The sequence below is a fragment of the Sylvia atricapilla genome, chromosome 1 (genome assembly GCF_009819655.1).
Source record: "Sylvia atricapilla isolate bSylAtr1 chromosome 1, bSylAtr1.pri, whole genome shotgun sequence".
Lineage (NCBI taxonomy): Eukaryota > Metazoa > Chordata > Aves > Passeriformes > Sylviidae > Sylvia > Sylvia atricapilla.
Window position 1 is genome coordinate 27,601,429 of NC_089140.1, and position 19,478 is coordinate 27,620,906.

Consider the following 19,478-nt stretch of genomic DNA (forward strand, 5'->3'; position numbering starts at 1 on the left):
TGAAATATATTGCTATTTTGTCACAGGATTGTACTCAAGCCATTCCCAGAGACAGGATGGCAAGGAGCAAGTCCAGAGAAGAGCAGCCAATATGCTCCAAGGGCTGGGGTACCTATTTTATAAAGCCAGGCTGAGAGCTGTGGCTATTCATCCTGAAGAAAAGAATGTTCTGGGAAGAATTTAGAGCAGTTTCCAGCAGCTAAAGGGCCCACAGGAGAGCTGGAGAGGAACTTTTGACAAGGGCATGGAGTGACAGGACATGGGAAAATGTCTTCACACTGAAAAAGAGTAAATTTAGATCAGATATAAAGTAGAAATTACTTATTGTGAGGGTGGTGAGGCACTAACACAAGTTGCCCAGAAAGGCTGTGGATGTCATATCCCTGGAAGTGTTGAGGGTCAGGCTGGATAAGGCTTTGAAGTTGAAGGTGTGCCTGTTTGTGGCAGGGGTGTTGGAACCAGATTATTTTTAAGGCCCCTTCCAAACAAAGCTATTCTATGATTCCTTGAGACCTCTATTCCTCTCCTCTGCCAGGTAGCAGTGAGTTCAGCCCATCAGTCCTCTCTCGAAAATGATCCTTTGAATATCATGCCACAATATTCACACATGGCACCTTTAAAGATGGAAGTGTAGGGAAATCAGAGTCTGTAGGGTCTCAAACAGGGTGGGAGTTCAGAGCTGTGCTGTTCTGGAAGCAATGGCAGGGCCAGCAGGTGTTGGGTGTTGCCAGCAGGTCGGGTGCTACAGCGGGCTCCTTGTCCAGCACACCGTGTGACACCGTGTGACTCTGGTGGCTGCCCCTCTGCTGTCGGAGCCTCTGTACCTGCAGATAAAACCACAGGGTCAGGCAGGGGGAAACACCTCTGAGAAGATGGAGTCCAATCACAGACCGAACCACCACTAAGTCACTATGTGCCACATCCAGTCTTTCCTTAAATACCACGACGGATGATGGCTCATCACCTTCTTGGGCAGCCCGTTACCAATGTCTAGAAACCCCTTCTGTGAAAAAATTCCTCCTAATATCCCATCTTAACCTCCCTTGGCGCAGTTTGAGAGTATGTTCTCTTATCCTGTCCCGTCGCTGGTTGCCTGGAGAAGCGGCCGACCTCTCCACCAGGTTCCGGCGTCTCATGAGGGGGCTGTGGAGGGTGACAAGGTCACCCCTGAGCCTCCTTTGCCCGGCACCCCGGCCCTGCCGGCGCTCGGGGTCCCACCCGCCGTGACACGGGGCGGGGGAGGAGGAGGAGTGGGAGCGGGCTGAGGGGGTAAAAGCGAGAGGGGCGTGAGGGAGCGGGGCTGAGCGGGGAGCGAGCGGAGCGGAGGCGGGAGCGGAGCGGGACGAGCTGCCCCAGCCCCGGGCTGCCCTGCGGGGCCATGGCGCGGCGGCACGGCGGCGGCACGGGGCTGCGGCTGCTGCTGTGGCTGTGTCTGTGTGCGCTGTGCCCCGGCCCGGCCGCCGCCTGCAGCCCGCGCTGCCGGCACGGAGGGCTCTGCCTGCCCGACGGCTCCTGCCTCTGCTCCAAGGGCTACGAGGGCGAGCGCTGCCAGCACGGTAACGCGGGCGGGGTGCGCCGGCAGGGACGGGCACAGGAGCCGCGATCGCTCTCGCTCGTGCCGGCCCTTCCCCGAGTAATCCCTCCGGGAATGTCTGGGGAGCTCGGGTTTGGATCTGGCTTCTGAGGCGGGCGGTGAGGTGTCGGGGAGGACCGAAAGAAGGCGGGGTGGAAGAAGAGAGTTAAGTCACCCTGTGGTAAGGTGAGGCAGTGATAGCACAGCCTCATGGTGAGCTGATGGAGCACAGCCAAGAGCCAGCGCGCAGACCTCGCGTTAGTAAGCAGACCCCGCTGTGGAAATGGCCGTGGGTCCATATAGATAGAGCTTTTTGCCACTTGGATGTTGGGTAAGAGGCCACTAGCTGGACAGGCTTTGGTGTTTTATTCCTCCGACTGCTTTAATTGCTTACTTAAATACTTCCCTGGAAGTATTTAAGGAATCACAGAATCAGTCAGGTTGGAAGAGACCAGAAGGTTCATCCGGTCCAACATCCCTTCCCAAGCGGGGTCATCCTAAGGCTCAATGCACGGGATTGCATCCAGATGGTTCTTGAATGCTCTTAGAGTCTTGACAGCATTCTGAGCCACAGCAACATTTAACTAGTATCTCTAGGTGAAATTCGTCAGGACTAGTCACTAACAAAAACATGAAAGATTGTGTAGAAAGCAGGTTATTTTCTGGATTTCTTTTTATTTGGAATATGTTGTGCTTGTGAAAATACTGTCGTTTACTTCCTGCATGTTACCTGACACACAGGGTCATTGGCATGGAGGCACAAAGCTAGGGTGGAGTCTGTTCCTGTTGGTTTCCATGGAGAGACACAGTATTTTTGAAAATGCCACCTAATATGCGAAAGCAAACATCATGAAGAAGAGTTTTAGTTTAAACTCTGTTCAGTGTAACATGTTGGATTTCTAATTTTCTTTTTTCTTGTTTAAAAGTTTAACTGTAGCACTTGTGTCTATGAAATGTTAAAAAAATCACTCAGTGTCAGGAGTTCCTTTGCTTTGCATGTTGTCCATGTGTCAAGGTGATAAAATTGTACAATATTTGCTCTAATTTTCAATGTCCTTAATTTGAAACATGATTTATTTATTTATTTATTTAAACTCTGAAATGAGATGCTGGAAATTTCATTCAGCATTGTAATCATTCATGGAGTGTTGTTTCATTTTGAGGCTGAGGCTAGCAGGTGGTGACAAATGATGTATAGCTAATGTGCTGTGTAGTGGAGATTAAAAACTAGGCTATATGAGCTGTTGCAAAAACTCTTGGGTCCTAGAAGTTTTGGGGTTTAGGGGAGAGGTGAAATATTGGTGGAGAGACAGATTGTTTCTTGAACTAGAAAGGTGAACTGTCTGGAATTGTTAAGGAAACCACTGAATCCTTGTGCTCATAAGGTCATCAATGTAGAAAAAAAAAAAAAAAAGGATTGGATCAATGAAGCTTCATCCCTTGTTCTGTCAAGAAAACCAAACTGAAAACTGTGTGAAATTACACAGAAACAGAATTTTTCTTAAATTGGGAGCTCTTGTATGGCACTTCCAAACACATGAGAGCATCTGGTGAGAGTTATGGAGAGTTGAGCACTGGCTGGTTTTTTTTCCATACATATCTGTCCTTTCCTTGCCTGCTAATACTCATTCTGCAGGTACTAATGTGAAAGGTAGGTTCAGTTAGGTTTCTTGATGGTGCTATAAGTATATGAGTAACAACATCAGGATGGTGTTACTCATTGTTCGTCTTTTTCATACTTTTCACCCATCCAGTCAAAGAATAAGTAGAGTTCATCTCACACCAGCAGCTAACTCAGATGTGACTCCCAGAAACAGATGAGTTTCTAAAACTTGTGTGTGAATAAACATGTTTTCTCAGACAGCAGGGCTGATTCAGCGATGATTATGACTAGGAAAGAGTCTATGTGATAGGTAATTTATTTGCAATCTGGCTAATTTATCCAGAATTTTGCAAAATTAAGATTTTTATTTGTACCTTATTGTACCCATCCAAGCTGTCAGCAATGAAAAAGTTGCAGAATTTGTGATGATCATAGACGCTTTTCTCTCAACAGATGATTAGAGTGATGAGAAAAGTTACATTTATCTTGGATGCTTGCTAAACAAATGCTGTAAATTTCAGAAAGATTTCTGAAAATCCAGCTGAAGCAGAAAAAAGGGGGGAAAAAGAGCATGGGAGAGAAAAAAATCCTGACTTACTTCTGGAGACATTTTAGAGAAGAGATATAAAGAACAGAGCATGTAATTTTTCCGAAGAGGAACACAGGAATCCAGTAAAAAGTCTGATATTTCCTTTCAAGAATCACAAGATACCTCCCAAGCTGCAACATCTTTTTATTGAATAATTTCTTGTTATCACCTATTTTCTTATCTGTTATTTCTCCACTTGAATTATCAAAAGCTTTTTTTGGCAGTTCAGCTGTGTTCCTTTTTAATATAGGTCTTTCTTCTGCCTGTTCTGTCCAGGCCCAAAACATTCCTTAGTTTTGAGTGCTTAAAACTTAGTATGGTGAAGTGCTCCCCGTGCAGGGAAATTATTTCACCTTATCAGCAATGTAAGAGGACATGGCAGATATATCTTAGAAAATATGAAGACAAAAATGAATGAAAATATTATAATGATGAAAATATTATAATGTGCAAATTTCTTGTGTATTTAAGTAGTAACTTGAGTAAGATTCACCATTATTTATCTAGCCTTTCTTTGTTTTCTGTCTTACAGCTACATGTTATCCAAAATGCAAAAATGGGGGAGAGTGCCTCCGACCTGGAAAATGCAGATGTCCACCTGGGTATGGGGGTAGATACTGTCATAAAGGTAAGACCCAAGGAAGTAGTAGCTTGGAAAGACAAGGAGTTTGAAAATTTAGGATGCCTCAAGTTCTGGATCTAATGCACTTTGAAGTAATGACCTTAATTCTGTAAATCTCTAACCTTACTCTCAAGACATGCATGGCCTAGAGGGTCTGCATGCTTGCAGGAGGATGGGATGGACTACTCATACTGAAATGTATTGTGAGAATCTGAGCAAATTTTTTGCCTTGGAAAATACCTTTTTTATGTGCTACATAAATATTCCATTTAGCTCTATAGCAGATGCTTTCTAAATAATTTATTGAGATAGATACATAGATACATAGATAGATACTTGTATAGATACATATTTCTCCATTAAGTGGTTGAAACATTTATGTAGGATCTGCAAGATGGTAACATTGAGGCCAGTCACTGAGGATATGTGTGGCAATGCATTGTTGAGAGTTAATGGGAGATGACAGAGAAGGAGTATCAAAGACCAATTTTTATGGTTTTGTGAAGCCTACTGAACATATGCATGTATTGGAAAAGGCAATCCAAGAAATCACTGTTGTACATGTACAAACGTGGTGTGGGGCAATGTGCTATTATGGAATCTCAAAATCACAGACTGGGCAAGGTTCAAATGGACCTCTGGAGGTTGTGATTTCCAAGCTCCCTGCTTAAGCAGGACTACCTAGAGCCAGTTGCTGAAGGCCATGTCTTCATGGCTTTGGATATCTCCAAGGACAGAGACTCCACAATTCCCAGGGCAATCTGTACCAGCATTTGGTCACCCTCACTGTGAAGACCTGCTGAATGATTTTCTTGTCCTTAATGTGGCTGGAAATGGTTTCCAGAGTCAGTTCTTGTATTACCTCACTAGGGCCTGAGGTGAGACAGACCAGCCTGTAGTTCCCTGGGTCCTTCTTCTCCTTCTAGAAGACTGGAGTAATGTTTGCTTTCATCCGGTCCTCATGCACTTCTCTCTGTCACCATGACTGATTAAATGCAATCAAAATTAAATACATTAACTTACATTGCGTGACAGAGTAATATCCAAACAAACAGTGAAGAGCTTTTTCAGCTGTGCTGGATTTGACTTGCATGTCCTTGCATGTTCAGTATTTGTGCCAAAAATTTGTTAGCTGAAATTATGCTCAATATTTGTGGTTGAACAAGAGATTTAGATATTTTATCTACAAATTATCAAGCAGACATGCAAACTGTCCATCTTTATAATGAAGGATAGGTTGTTTCTCTTCAATACAGTGAAGGTGGTATAAAATATACATTCATACTTGTGAAAGGAAGCATTTGATTGTACAGAACAGTGATTGTGCCCTCCACAGTTGATACCCATCATATGTCTGGCATAAATAATGCTTCCTTAATAAGGCCTTCAGGGCTTTGATGTGTAGAACAATTCTGAAATGAGGAGGTTAACTCAAGTATTTGGCCTTTGGGAAAGCACTGCTTCACTTGACTATAGTCATAGTTTCATTTGTCAAATATCCTCTTCTCTTCTTCCTCTTGTTACATGTAGGTCCCGTCAGGTAATGAAATACATGAATCCTTAACCACATGTTATGGGCTTACCAGCTGTCATTTGGCAATTTTATAGGAATATACATGTTAGTAATTCCTGTGGTGTAGCTGATGAACAGTGATGTTACTGCTGAGAAGTAGAACAGTGCCTTGTCTGAACAGAAAATTTCAGTTTCTGCAGATGTGTTAAAACAAGTAGTGGATGCCAGATGAGCCATTTAAAACAATTATTTTGAGTCCTCTGCTGCTTCTGAAATGCCTGGTGTATGCTGTCTTCCACAGTAAGCTGTGAAGGAGGCTGTCAGAACGGGGGGGAATGTGTCTCTGTCAATGGAGTTGTGAAGTGCCTTTGTGCTTCTGGCTGGACAGGATCAAGATGCCAGGAAGGTACGTGTCTACATTCATGCAACTATTGATAGTAATTCTAAAACTGCAGCAACAAAAACATTTTACATGTATTAAGGGACTAATAAGTATGGAAATGTCATTGCATTACTACTGAAAGGAGTAACCTACATTATAGGTACTTACACAGATAAAATAGTGTGAAAATATTTTGCATTAAGGCATACAACTGCTCACATTTAAACCAAGATTCACTGCACAGTACCTATTTTTTTTTCCCCATTTCCATGGTCCTGGAAATGCTTTTGGAGTTATACCAGTTGAATATCTGGCCTAGAAGAAAATGTATTTTGCCATTTTGACTTGTATCATCCTGAATCTTTCATTCTGTCAGGATTCTTTTACATCAGTTTTATAAATCCTGCTGACTTACCCATTCTTTTTCTTGTAGCAATTTGTCCTCAAGGTTGTCGCAATAATGGAGCTTGTGTGGCTCCTGGGATTTGTAGCTGTCCAGCTGGATGGGTCGGTAGAGCATGTCACTTAGGTAAATGACTTCTGACATTTTTCATTTATTCTTTCCTCTGCTTGTTTGATTTACCAATCAAAGTGTTCAAATCTTCAGAGCCTAACAAAGCTTCCAGGGAAAGTATCTTAGAATAGCAACTGTGAGCTGCTTCCACGTACTGGGGCTCTTACAAGTATGCACAGGGAGTAGATGGCTGTTAAATTTGGTCAGAAACACAAAAATTTTCCACTTTGAAAGAGATTCAGATTTTGGTTGTCACCAAATTAATTGCTTGGTATGTTTTGTTGGTATTTCTGAAATATTGTCTGTAAACTGAGACCCCAGTATAAGGAACTGAAAATTACAGAAGTAAAATTGCTACTGGTGTGGGTTAGAAGCTTCATTAAATTCTATAGACATGTAACATTGAAACTTACTTCTTACTTTGAGGATAAGTTGATAGAATCAACTCTATGTGTTCTTAGAACTCTGAAAGCTGCCTGTAATCAGGATTAGTATTGACACTCTTGCTGGAAAACCACTTCCATTTTCACAAACTTTGCTTCACAAAAGCAGGTGATTATAAAGTTTTTAATCTACACTTCTTGGGCCTTGTATGCTTGTAACAGCACTGCCCTAATGCTAAAGGCAATAATCCTGAGGCTACAAAAGGAAAAGGTTTTTTGTTTGCTCTCTGGGAGACTGGAAAAACCCTCATGTGAACATTGGTTTTGAACTGGATATTGTGGGTGCAGGGTCTCTGGATTAAGTCCTCTGCATCTGATATTTTCACATGATTGTGGGCATGGCTGTGGCACTAAATCAGCTAGCGTTAGTTCTTCTACAATATATATGGTCAAACAAATATTCACAAGTAATATTTTGATGTTCCCATTGACCATCAAAATGCTTATCCTTTATATTCCAGTGTATTGAGCTAGAGGGTCATATTAAATGCCCAGTGTGGGAGTTGCAGAGAACTTATAGAATGCTTAGCTCCCTTCAGCTGCAGTAATGGCTTAAGTGTTCAGGTTCTAAATGTCAAAATAATCACTGCTCCCAAAAACTAACTACATCTGCATCAAGTTTGACTTCTTTTGGTGTACATGCTCATAATCAAATGCAGCCCCTGGCTTGTCAGCTGAACTGGTGTGTAGCAGGGGACAGCTGAAGCTTTTCCCACTCAGCCCTCCTCTGCTCTTGTGGGGGAAGAGGAGGGCAGTGTGTGAGATAGTGCAGGATGAGGTGACTGTTTCCTTATGGGTGTGGATCCAAGCACCGGCTTGAATAAGTTTCAGCAGGAATTGTTATTGTTCTCTCACTTTTATGGGGGCATCCATCTCAAAAAAGCCTGTGCCTTAAAGAACAGAAATTATAGTATTTTAAAAGGGAAATGGAGCATGAATAAGACTAGACATACTGTGCCTGTATTCCAATGAAGGCCACAATGCCATAAATTGAGAGACATTGCTTTTCAGTTCTTCCATTATGCTTTTATTTATACTGTCCCAGTGCAGTCACCAGGGAACAATTGTGCTACTGCAGGGAGACAAAAAGAAAAATGATCCTGTGTTGTGCTGAAGACATGCTGTGTGTCTGGTGTCTCATTTCAGCTGTATGCAAACTGCCCTGCCAGCACGGAGGGAAATGCATCGCTCCAAACGTGTGTAGATGTCGACTGCCATACTCTGGGCCACAGTGTACAAAGAAAAGGAAGGATTGAAGCAACTTCAGCCATGATGAGCTGCACTTTTCTTCATGTAGCTGTACAGAGAGGAAGTCTGCAGCAGTGGGGGACCTTAAAAAAGCATGATAACTGGATTTCAGACAGCTTTTTGTCCTCACTTTATTAAGTACATGCTCTTCTATAGGAAAGGAAGGTATTGCTGATTGTAACAAAGTTGTTACAAATATCCAACTGTGTGCAGTGTATGACAAGTTTTCTCCTCATCTTTTCTTTATAAGCAGAAATGTTATGCCTTGGTTGATACAGCTGACATTGAAATAAAATTTTCTTTAAATCAAGTACTTCAGAATAGATCTATGCTCTTCTTGATTTTTCTCCCCTTTGACTAAACTTACTGTGTTATATAATTACATTTTTAAAATGCACATGAAACAAAAAGCTCTTAATTCAGATTATCAGAAGTGAATATTACTTCAAATATAATTTGCCTTGAGATTAAGTAAAATTAATTGAGATTTGCCTTCTTCTTGAGTTGCAAGAAGAAACTTGCAGAGTTTGCATCTTTCTGGAACACTACAAAACTGCAAAGCATCTTATTTAAATCATGGTTATTGGTTTATGTTTGTTTCCTATCCCTCCCCCTTCAATCTGATCTGGATCTCAATCAGCTAAACAGTATTTTAAAAATCCCCAACAGCTAACACTCCCCCGTCAATACTTCAGATAATTCTACTGTTACTTCCTAAGAGCTTAATCCATGCTGTTACTCTAAGAGTCCTTATCTTGACTGCTTCTACAATCATATTGTCTTATCATCTCTCACTTCCACTTATTTCTTTTCCTTATCCCAGTGAGACAGGGAAATGTATTTTTCTTCTGGAGACACTGATAATTCTATGTATTCCAGATTGTATGGTTACAGGAGCAGTATAATGGGAGGCTGCAGACTAGCAGTGCCTGTCACAAGTCATGCGTGGGGGTTGTTGACACTTGTCTTTGGAGATATTCCTGTTTGGCTTCTTTTAGGTTTTGCAGCCTTTTGAATGGGCTCTAGAATGGACTGAATCTCCTATGTTCATTGTTCCTTGCCTCACTTTTGCTGTTTCTTGAATGGTCCTGTTGAGGAAGGCTTTGCCAAAGCATACAGACTGAATCAGTCAACTTCCCGAATGATGCTCCAATCTATTTTTATTTTCTTGAGATATTGATTTTCATTATCTTTTAGATGAAACTGGATTTTTTTTTTTTGGGTGGGAGAATTTTAGCTATGCAGTACTGTAGTTCATTTGTTGGAACAACATTTTAACTGTGTTTAACTACCAGAACATGTAGCTCTCATGGGCAGTGACTTATATGGAGCTGTTTCTCCTGGGATTGCAAGACACTGAGCAAAGAGGCAAAGGTAATGGGGTCTTCTCAGTTACCAATCTTCTTTACAAGACACTGCCCAAGCATGCAGAGGGCAATTGAAAGGCAATGGTTTAGTTCCTGAGACTCCTATGAGCAATTTCTGTGTGGCATAGTTGGGCTTTCTCCAGCGCTTGCTTTGGAGGCTTTCAGAGGAAACCTGCTGCGGAGATGTTGTGAAGGATTTTCTGCAGGGACAGGGCACAGCATAAGAGGAATGCTCATTTTTTGTGCTGTTTTTGCTGCGATACACTGGCTATTTCACATCTGCTGGCAAAAATATGATCCTCATGAGTGGAACAAGACGATTTCATCAATGGTTCTGAGGTTTGCTGATAATTATGATGATGATGATGTAGTAATTCTCTGTCACAGTCCACTACATCATGCCATAATTTGAAAATTCAGGAGTTAGATCGAATACCTCAGGTGACATACTGTTTGCAGGGGAATAAATGGGAAAATATTACTTGCACCAGGCCCAAAATTTAGAATAAATAATCAGTACTATGTAAATACAAAGAGGCATAATACTTCAGTATTATTCGCGAAAAGTCTGTCTTCTACTAATAAAGACAAAAGTGACAGTAATAGTGACTAGAAGCTGGAAGAGATATTGGCCTTGTCAGGAGCAAGAGATCAAAAGCAGTCATTTAGATACCTGTAATTGTCTCAGGCAATTGTTTTGAACAGGGCAAAACATGCTAATTTACTTTCCTGCTTAGAAATGATTGAAGTAAGCAGTAATTTGATGCAACACAGAATGCAATGGCATATTTCAGAAATACTACTTGAACGTAGCACCATCTACTGGCTACAGTGTTCTTTGTGAGGTTTTTATTTTTTGGTTTTGATTTTTAAGAAATATTTCCTCTAATCATTCAATTCAAGTAAGTTTAAAAATGATTTTTCTAGTTAGTTAGAGTTGAACAATATTAGAATGTATTATTAATGACAGTCTGTGTCCCCAGATTTTTATTTCCACAGTTAAACATGCTAAAAAGACTAAAAGAATTATCAGTAATTCTTGTCTTTTGTTTTCTGCTCACTGGAGGGTTGAACATACTAGTTACAGCATGTAACTTTTGGAGATAGTTATGTCTTCCTTTGGGGAGATAAGTCAAGCATGCAGTCGAGAAAAGGTTGAGAAAGCAACACAGAACATGCTAGCTCCCTTATCCATTAGAGCTGACTGTAACACCTTATACAGATATTTTGGTTTTCACTAAAACAAGTGTAAAAATTTTAGGGATATTGCGGTGGTTGCATTTTTGATACTCTGTCTTTCTAGAGTGTGCATGGAAAGGTGAGGTATTTCTTGTTAGTTTGCTTATGTGCACATTTTTATTTATGTTTTCTCTTCTGCTCTAAGTGCTTCTGGTCACAATGGATTTACTTGGTCTAGCTGTAAAATATCATTTGCTTGCTAAATTGACCTGTGGGTAGAAGTTGGGTAAAATGACCTGATACTAGCATGTGACACCTTTAAATGATAGAAACTGCATAAACAACTTTAGTAATTAGCGAAACTTTCTAACCTCTACACATGAGTTTGTATATGTGTCCCAGTGCTGTATTTTGAGAATTTAAACTTTGTGTTTCTCCATTTGGACAAATACTGGAGTAGATATAGCCAATTTGTCAGGTAGCCTCGGTTTTTATACCTAATTACTTTAAGGCTTGTGCTGATAATTCATTGTGGGTGTGCTTTTGGTAAATGGAAATGTTAACTTGCTTTCTCTTCTCAGCTATGAAAATATAAAATTAACTTTCGTAAAAAGAGAGAGCCTTTCCCATAGGGCCTACTTACGGTTTTATTTTTAAGTCATGGCCAACATGACTATCTGTGGTATTTTCTGTGACACAAGCCCTTCCTCAGAGAACATTCACTGTATTTTAAAACATCTTTTCAAGATCGGGGCAAAAATCAATGTGCACTTGGGAGAATTTCTGCTGGCCTGCAGAGCAACTGTTGTACAACCAGGTAATAAATGGATGATGCAAATAGGTACCTTCCAGCGCTCTTTAGTGCCTAAAGAAATCATGCAAGAAAATTCAACTAAGATACCGGTGTTATGCATAATGTTGCAGGAATCACTGCAAAACCTTCAGTTTGATGCAAGCAGCCCTTCATTCCTTCAGAGTGGAACTGTGTCATCTCCAACCCTTCTCCGCATTTCCACATCCCCTAACTCTTTTGGGCTTAATTTCAGGTTACAATTTCAGCAGTTCTGTTAACCTCTGTACACACAAGCCCTCTATATAAATCTGCATCTTGTTACACTGAGCAGTTTTACTGTATTGTTGCCATGTGCTTTCTAATTACAGTGAATTCTGTTTCATGTATATGATGGACAACGTAGAACAAAACAATTTCAACTAATCATGTAATTACTGGGCAGTTTTGAACTAGCTGCCTGGCATTTTGCATTACTGATAATTTTTCTGCACCATGTGCTTGCTGGAAAATAGCAAAAATAGCACAGCTTAGCACTGAGAATTTTTATCTACTGTAGCAAAACTCTGGCTGTGCTTTTGTTCACACATCTTGCATTTGGAAAATGTAAGAGAAATAATTTCTGCTTTTGAAACCGTTGAAAATAAACTGCAAACACTAACAATTATAATAAAAAACCCCTTTATTGTGCCTGAATTCCTAGAAATGCACATACATGTATTGATTAAGTTTTGTAAGTGAAGGATTGCACAAATTCATTTACCAAAGTACTATTAGCAGTGCTCTAGGCAGATGTTATCTTTCTTTTTTGCACAGCACCTCTGTAACTGACACATGGAACAGCAGTGATTACAATAAGAGATTATATGATACTGGTGTGTTTGTACTCTAAAAATTTTTTCAGTACCTTGTGTCTCCAAAACAGTTCCAAGACCTAGTCAGATTTTGTTCATCGATGTCTTTGTGAGATGTGTGAAAGGAAATGGTTCAAGAGGAGTAGGTTTTGAATAATGTAATGGTTCCCAGACCATCAGGATACCAGCCATGTGGATGCTTGATTGAAAGAAACTATGGAAACACTGAAATTTAAAATGTGAGTGGGAAATTGGACATTTTTTAAATACACCGGTCAGGCACTTGGAAATCCATGAGGTGTCATTTTGGAATGACGCTAAGCTCTCAAAATACCAGCTAACTTTGCAAGATGACTTAAGAAGACTATCAAAAGGTGAGGAGAAATCTAGGCACAGAGCTCCTAACAGCCATGATTTGGTAATCAGCATCCCAGAATGGCAGTAAATGGCAAAATTACCTCTAATTTCTTCCTGTTCAAAATTAGGGTATATAAACTGAATCTTGCTCAGGAGAACAGGAAGTCATGATGTTTATTTTTGGCTTAAAAAACCAAAGCAGTAAACTTCAATGGCTTAGCTAAAGGGATGTTTGTGTCTATTACCAGAGCTCACTTTGTTATGGTAGGAACTGAAATGTCTTTCACAGCTCTAGGAGAAGATAGAAGTCCCCTGTAGGAAACATCAGAAAAACTGGAATTTTATTTTTTCAAAAACTATCTGGGAGCTGGTAGGTGCTAACAGTTCATTGGAGTAATTGGTAATGGAAAAAAATCTTATGTGAAGTCTTTACAAATACTTTCTGACGTGATGAATATGAATGGCATGATGTACAACAAGTTTCTCCTCTTATTAGTTCCTATTTTAACATTCAGCATTACTGAAAGCATTGTTAAATTTCTCTAAGAGTCTTGAGAATGAAATTTCGTCATATTACTGACTGCCGTCTCAGACAGAGGCATAAAAATCTTACAGACACAGGAATAATTCAGTAGCTGGCTCTTCAAATTCATGAATGTGAGTAATGAAGTCAAAACAGAAAAGTTGGGATCTGGCTTCTGGCTGCAAAGGCTTGTCATAGATCAATCAGTCATTCTGCACTCAGCTGACTGTTAACAGAGCAGAAGCCTTGCCTTCAGTGTTAGTAGCCCAGCCTCAGTTCTGCTTTCCCTTCCTTCCCTGCTACTGGCTTGACATTACAACAAGACCAATGTAAACACAAAACAAGAAAAAACAATTCTGCTTTTTCTTCTGTCTGCAGCCAAATAACGTGTATGTAAACAGTGTTTGTAAACTGGAGATACCATTCACAAGTGCAGAAGTGCTGCCTTCCTTGCTAGAGTCACTCAACAGCTGCTACAGTCCTGTTCCCTCAACAGAAATTTCATAGTCCAGTTGACTACATGAATAAACTGCAGAATTTTGGGCTCAGTCATTAGATCTGGAAATTCAATTAAGACATCAGAGGCTGTGGGGCTTGTATATGAGGTAGAAAAAAAGTCACAGTTATGTTTTAGTGACTACAAGATTGTTGTTTTGAAGCTCACCAACATTTTTGATTAATATGAATCTTTTAAAAGATTAATATGAATCTTTTAAATATCTTCTGAATATTCCTTTCATTTAAATGAACTCTGTAATTGCCTTCAACCGTTTTGCTGTTTTCAAGTCTCATACATCCATGAAGCATTGCAACAGAATTGCCACACTTCAACCATTATGTCTTTGTACCTTGGAGAGAGAAAACAAATATTAAAACCAGACTTTAATGAGGCAAGCCATTTTCATGATATAGTTTATGAAACAATTATAATGAATCTCTGTTTGCCTGATATACAGAATCAGAACATTAAGTTAAACTTGTACTTATAGGTTTTTTGTTTCATTGAGAAAATGTGTTATTTTGATCAATGTATGATACAGCACTGACTGACTGACCAACAATATATATATTTTCTAGACTAAAAATATACTAACTCTATGCAGGACATATTTATGAAAGCCTTTAAACCAAAATTTTTTTCTCTCTTTGGGTGACATTAAATCCATATTACAGACATTACAGTCTCATTGATATAGGATGTATAGTTGCATACTTTCAAAATATGTATGAGCATTTCTTTGTTTCAGTTTCTTAAACACATCTACCCCATCTTGAAATTCTGCTGGCAGCACAAATGTGTCTAAAACCACTAAAATTAGAAGAGAAACACCATAGATGATACAAGAAGAGCAGAATGCTTTTACTTCATACATCACAAAACAGTTGTAACAAAATGTTTAATCAAATTACTTCAGTGAGTGACCATCAGCACTCAAGCAAAGGAATCCAACAGGAAATTGCATGACAAAACAGAAAAATGGTCATCATTCCCTCCGATACAAAAAAGTAAAGTTATTTCCAAGTTACACTTGATGAACTGACTGGCAATATTGTTAGTTGGGAAAAGATCAGAGCTTGACTTGATGCAAGCTAAGAAAGTTATCAGTAAGATACTCTTCCCTAAAATGAGGCCATATGCTGGAAAAGAAAGTAGTGGCTGTTGTTGTGAAGAGGGTAGTTATCAATTCCGACTGTGTGACAAGAGACAATCAGCTTAATTTGAAAAAAAAGGACATTTACATTTTGTGCTGAGAACAATTCTGTAAGTATTAGAACCTAAAAATTACTGGAAAAGCTCTTAGGAATTCCATTAATTTTCCATCACTGCAGGGTGAAAGGAAGGAATCAGACAAAATACACATTTGGTGTATATTCTGCTGCTTCACTGGACATGGGTGGACTAGTTAATTAACTCCTAAATTGCTGTATTGTGATGGTGTCTTGGCTCTACATTTACCTGAATTTTCTTCCCACAGAGGACTCCAGTGTAGCCAGGACGACAAGAGCACACGTTGGGCAATACACACTTGCCTCCAAACAGACACTTCTGGTTGCAAACAGCTAAAATAAGAGAGGTACATATGAGGCTTTATTCATGGACACATCTTGTGAAGGAAAAGTGGATGCTATCACTAGATATTTATTGTTTGTTATAGGAACCAAGACCTTGGAAGGTATTTTCATAGGGTAACACTCCTCAGCATAAGGAGACTTAAAGGTCACATGGAGCCAACAGTGTTCTTATATCTATCCCATCCCCCTCTTGCTTTGATGCAGATTTAACGTGAGAACATGCTGAGGGCATGAATGAGACTGTACAAAGAACATGAGTAAGCTGTTTTTTAGCACATCTTGCTATTTCAAGCTATCACAATGGCCTCTCAGAGCTTGTGCAGAAGCACGTTGCACTGGAGCAAACCAACACATACTGCCATTGTTCCAAAGTGCCATCAGATCCTGGAGGGCTTCAGAAGGGCTAGAGCAATCTCTACTCTTTATCCTGCCTTTGACACAGATGTGGATAAACTGCATCCAAGGTATAGGAGGACTTCCCTGCACTGAAGCATTCTGAACTGTGCAGAAGCAAGAAGTTTCAGGCTGCATCATTCTTACGTGTTTGACACTGGATTCCTTCCCACTGTGGTGGACAATGACAGGTACTCGGTCCAATACACTCCCCACCATTCTTACATTCCTGAAGACAGATTGCTGCACAAACATCATCACAAAGTATGGTTATGTCCCAAGTGGTTACATTGAGGTGTTATTCAGATTTCAGGATGCTCACAAGAGGTGGAGTGCTTTTCATACAAGAGTCACAAGAGTCACATCACCTTCACTCAAATCTGTGTCTAAGCCAACAGGATATTAAAGAAGAGAGGCAACTAGAAATAAAAAGCCCTGCAACCAAAACCCACATTCACAGGTTCTGCTGTGTCAGAGATAGCTACAAAAGCCTAAAATACTGAATTAAGAGAGCATCATTAAAGAGCTTTATTTTTTCCAAATTTACCTTTCTAAAGCACACACCTTGGCAAGAGATATTTTGCCTGTCATTCAACTGAACACCCAATGAATCAACTCAAGAACATTTGATCCACAGTTATTTTCAGTGATCCATTTGTCTGCACATTTGTCCCTGCTTATTAAGCCATGATCTAACACACCATCATTTCCATTCATTCATAGCTGACTATTTGATAATCAAATCTCTCTTCCACAGTGTCCAAGAATATCTCACCCCTGTAAATACTGATAATATTTATTTATTTTTTTCAAAAAATTACCCCTTTCCAATAATTACAAAAATTAATAAAGAGAAATTTATTTTTCCTCCATGACATTAGAGAGCTCATTTCCCACATCAGTTCTCAAGCCTCGGGTGGGTAGTCTGACAGATACTAACACTTTAGCTATGGGATTTCCATGCTGATTTTCATGCAGACTGTGGTTTATCCATGCTGACACAATTTATTTATGCACCATCAATATCTTCATTAAACCACAATGCAACCCACAGATATGCAACCATCACAGTCCTTCTTCTACCTGTCCTAAAGAGCTTGTGCCCAATGCATCGTTCATTCACATCATGTCCAACCGTTTCCACAGTTTTCCAATATCTCACTGAACTTCTTTTTCTGTTATATCTGGTTTTATGTCCTACAGCACAAACTGGATTTCTTTCGCTTTTTTCACTCATCTCCTTGCAGAAATGCACATGTTTTTATTTAGACAAGAATCCAAAAAAGAAACAAATAATATCTGCTATACAAGAATTTCACAGATAATTCAGTGATTAGCCATGATTTAGCCTAAGAACTGCAAGGTATTAGTTCTCCACCCTAAATTTTGCTGCCAAGTTATAGACACCCGTTTTTTCAGCATGTCTATATTCTTAAGTTCTTTGGCACTAACTTTGTATTACTTGCATGGGCAGAGTTGTCCTGAGTCTCATATTACTTTTAAGGTATGGTTCTCCTGGTAACTACAAGGTACTTACGAGTGTTACATCTTTTTCCTCTCCATCCTGAAGGACAAGAGCAAATGTTTGGGCCTACACATCTTCCTCCATTCATACACCTTGGCTCACAGACACCTTAAAATCAAAAACATCTGCTGGTTAACACATTTAACTGATTACAGAATAAATTATTGGCTATTTCTGGATCACAGGAAGATTTTAACACTGGCTTACTTTTTTCACATCTTCTGCCTGTGTACCCATCAGGACAAGTACAGACATTATTTCTCATGCAATGACCACCGTTCTTACAAGGAGGGCTGCAGACAGCTAAAACATACAAATAGGAGGAAAATGCTGTAGATTGCATTTTGACTTAGGTGATATACTTTTGGAAAACAAGAGTGCAACACTAAGATTCTGACAGCTGGTGTGGACATTCAACACTATCAGGCCTGCCTTGTAAAAAACATATTAATGTGGTTTGGTGTAAAAATCAATAGCAAAGACAAAATTGGATAAAAAGGAGTCAATGTTGGCAACTGTATGTGTACAAAAGTAACCAGACTACACGTAACATACAATGGAACTGGACAAAAGCTGCTTAAATGTTGAGTGGAATACAAGGCTAATTATGAGTCTTCATTCTCCTTGGAGAGTTGTGGAATCAGTCATAAAATCTAAAAATTAATGTAATCTCTGTTTTACACCGATTCTCAGATACAGGAATTGATTGTTACTTTTGTGTCTTAATGTTTTCTCATAGATTTCCTCATAATGGCAACTAAGAAGTAGGGAGAAGAAAAAAAGAAAATATTACCATTCTGACAGTGGGCACCAAAAAATCCATGTGGACACAGGCAAACATCTGGCTTAGTACAGGAACCACCATTGAGACACACTGGATTACACATTGCTGCAGAAATAGGGTCAGGAAGAGTGGGAAGTATGACATCCAAATAAAGTCCATAAAATACGTCCGTCCATTTCAGAAACAGGAATTAAACAGCTAAGATAACTGCAGGTAACGTCATTCCCACAGAATTAACATTCAGTGTTAATTCCCGACGTTTAACTCCCGACGTTTAATTCTACCCCAAATTAAAAGATCAGCATAAGACTTCCCAGAGGTGCTGCTGGCAGCAGAACTACCATGCAGGGGGTCAAGAGAGTACGGGGACCCTAAAACAGAGAGCATTTTGCTGCCCACTGCTGCCACATGAGCCATGCAGTTCCAAATTTCAAACAATGGGAAGTCCTATGGACGCTCTCCCAGGAACATGGAAGCTGCAGGGGTGTTACCTGTGCTGCAGGTAGGTCCATACCAGCCAGGTTTACACTGGCAGGTGTCTGGAGTGAGACATTCACCACCATTTTCACAGTGTCTGTTGCAAACCACTACCATCCAAGAAAGTGGGCCAAAAACATAAGAGAAGGCAGCGGAGGAGACAGGGGGTGGGGAGAACAAGAAAGAGATACATTACGAATTATTCTTGATTAATTTTTCAGTTCTTTCCCAAAAAGTAACACTGGAAGGAACATACAATTTGTAGCTGAAGAGGAATTGCTAAACAGAGTAATCTAGCCTTAAATCTGTAACAGCAAGCACAGATGACAAAGGTAAATAAAATATCTTTCCATGCAAATATCCATGGTCTGGCTATATTTAGTGTTAAAAATGTAGAAGTTTAAATAAAAATTCTAATCCATATAAGAAATGGAATGCTAAGAGACAAATGGACTGTGTTACGTGATGCAAGTGCGCTGCGTGCACACAGGAACATGAGACTAACAAACAAAGACATTAAAACATCACGGCTGGGGAAAACCATGAATCATTTCTTCAGGAAAACATCTCATTCTCTTTAGTACTCCTTCACAAAGAGCAGGGTATTTTTGTTGAGAATTGAAATTAGAACAAGAAAAACTGAAAACCAAAAGTCCTGAGATTTGAGGA

General features: G+C 39.9%; 2 protein-coding genes and 1 long non-coding RNA gene across 3 annotated transcripts in view; 2 read left to right on the top strand and 1 right to left on the bottom strand.

Moving 5' to 3' along the window:
- LOC136360689 (uncharacterized) overlaps positions 1 to 19,478 on the top strand; it is a 538,204-nt gene that overhangs the window by 207,748 nt on the left and 310,978 nt on the right. The window lies entirely within an intron of this gene.
- On the top strand, positions 1,293 to 8,945 carry LOC136364452 (wnt inhibitory factor 1-like). The gene is made up of 5 exons (XM_066324458.1): positions 1,293 to 1,556; positions 4,298 to 4,393; positions 6,202 to 6,306; positions 6,716 to 6,811; positions 8,386 to 8,945. Exons 1-5 carry the CDS (start codon positions 1,379 to 1,381, stop codon positions 8,493 to 8,495), a joined length of 585 nt encoding a protein of 194 aa, XP_066180555.1. The 5' UTR covers positions 1,293 to 1,378; the 3' UTR covers positions 8,496 to 8,945.
- Positions 14,215 to 19,478, bottom strand: part of VWDE (von Willebrand factor D and EGF domains) — a 35,826-nt gene continuing 30,562 nt past the window's right edge. Inside the window, exons 25-31 of the mRNA XM_066318098.1 lie at positions 18,824 to 18,919; positions 18,342 to 18,437; positions 17,756 to 17,851; positions 17,561 to 17,656; positions 16,171 to 16,266; positions 15,515 to 15,618; positions 14,215 to 14,405 (exon numbers count right to left, since the gene is read on the bottom strand). Coding sequence (XP_066174195.1) covers positions 14,385 to 14,405; positions 15,515 to 15,618; positions 16,171 to 16,266; positions 17,561 to 17,656; positions 17,756 to 17,851; positions 18,342 to 18,437; positions 18,824 to 18,919 — 605 coding nt within the window. The 3' untranslated portion in view covers positions 14,215 to 14,384. The remainder of the gene's footprint in view (positions 14,406 to 15,514; positions 15,619 to 16,170; positions 16,267 to 17,560; positions 17,657 to 17,755; positions 17,852 to 18,341; positions 18,438 to 18,823; positions 18,920 to 19,478) is intronic.

Bases quoted from the DNA above. Each gene is read 5' to 3' on its own strand.
- LOC136364452 (XM_066324458.1), top strand. From the start codon at position 1,379: ATGGCGCGGCGGCACGGCGGCGGCACGGGGCTGCGGCTGCTGCTGTGG. The intron at 4,394-6,201 runs GTAAGACCCAAG...TGTCTTCCACAG, and splicing joins GGGTAGATACTGTCATAAAG to TAAGCTGTGAAGGAGGCTGT. The intron at 6,307-6,715 runs GTACGTGTCTAC...TTTTTCTTGTAG, and splicing joins AGGATCAAGATGCCAGGAAG to CAATTTGTCCTCAAGGTTGT.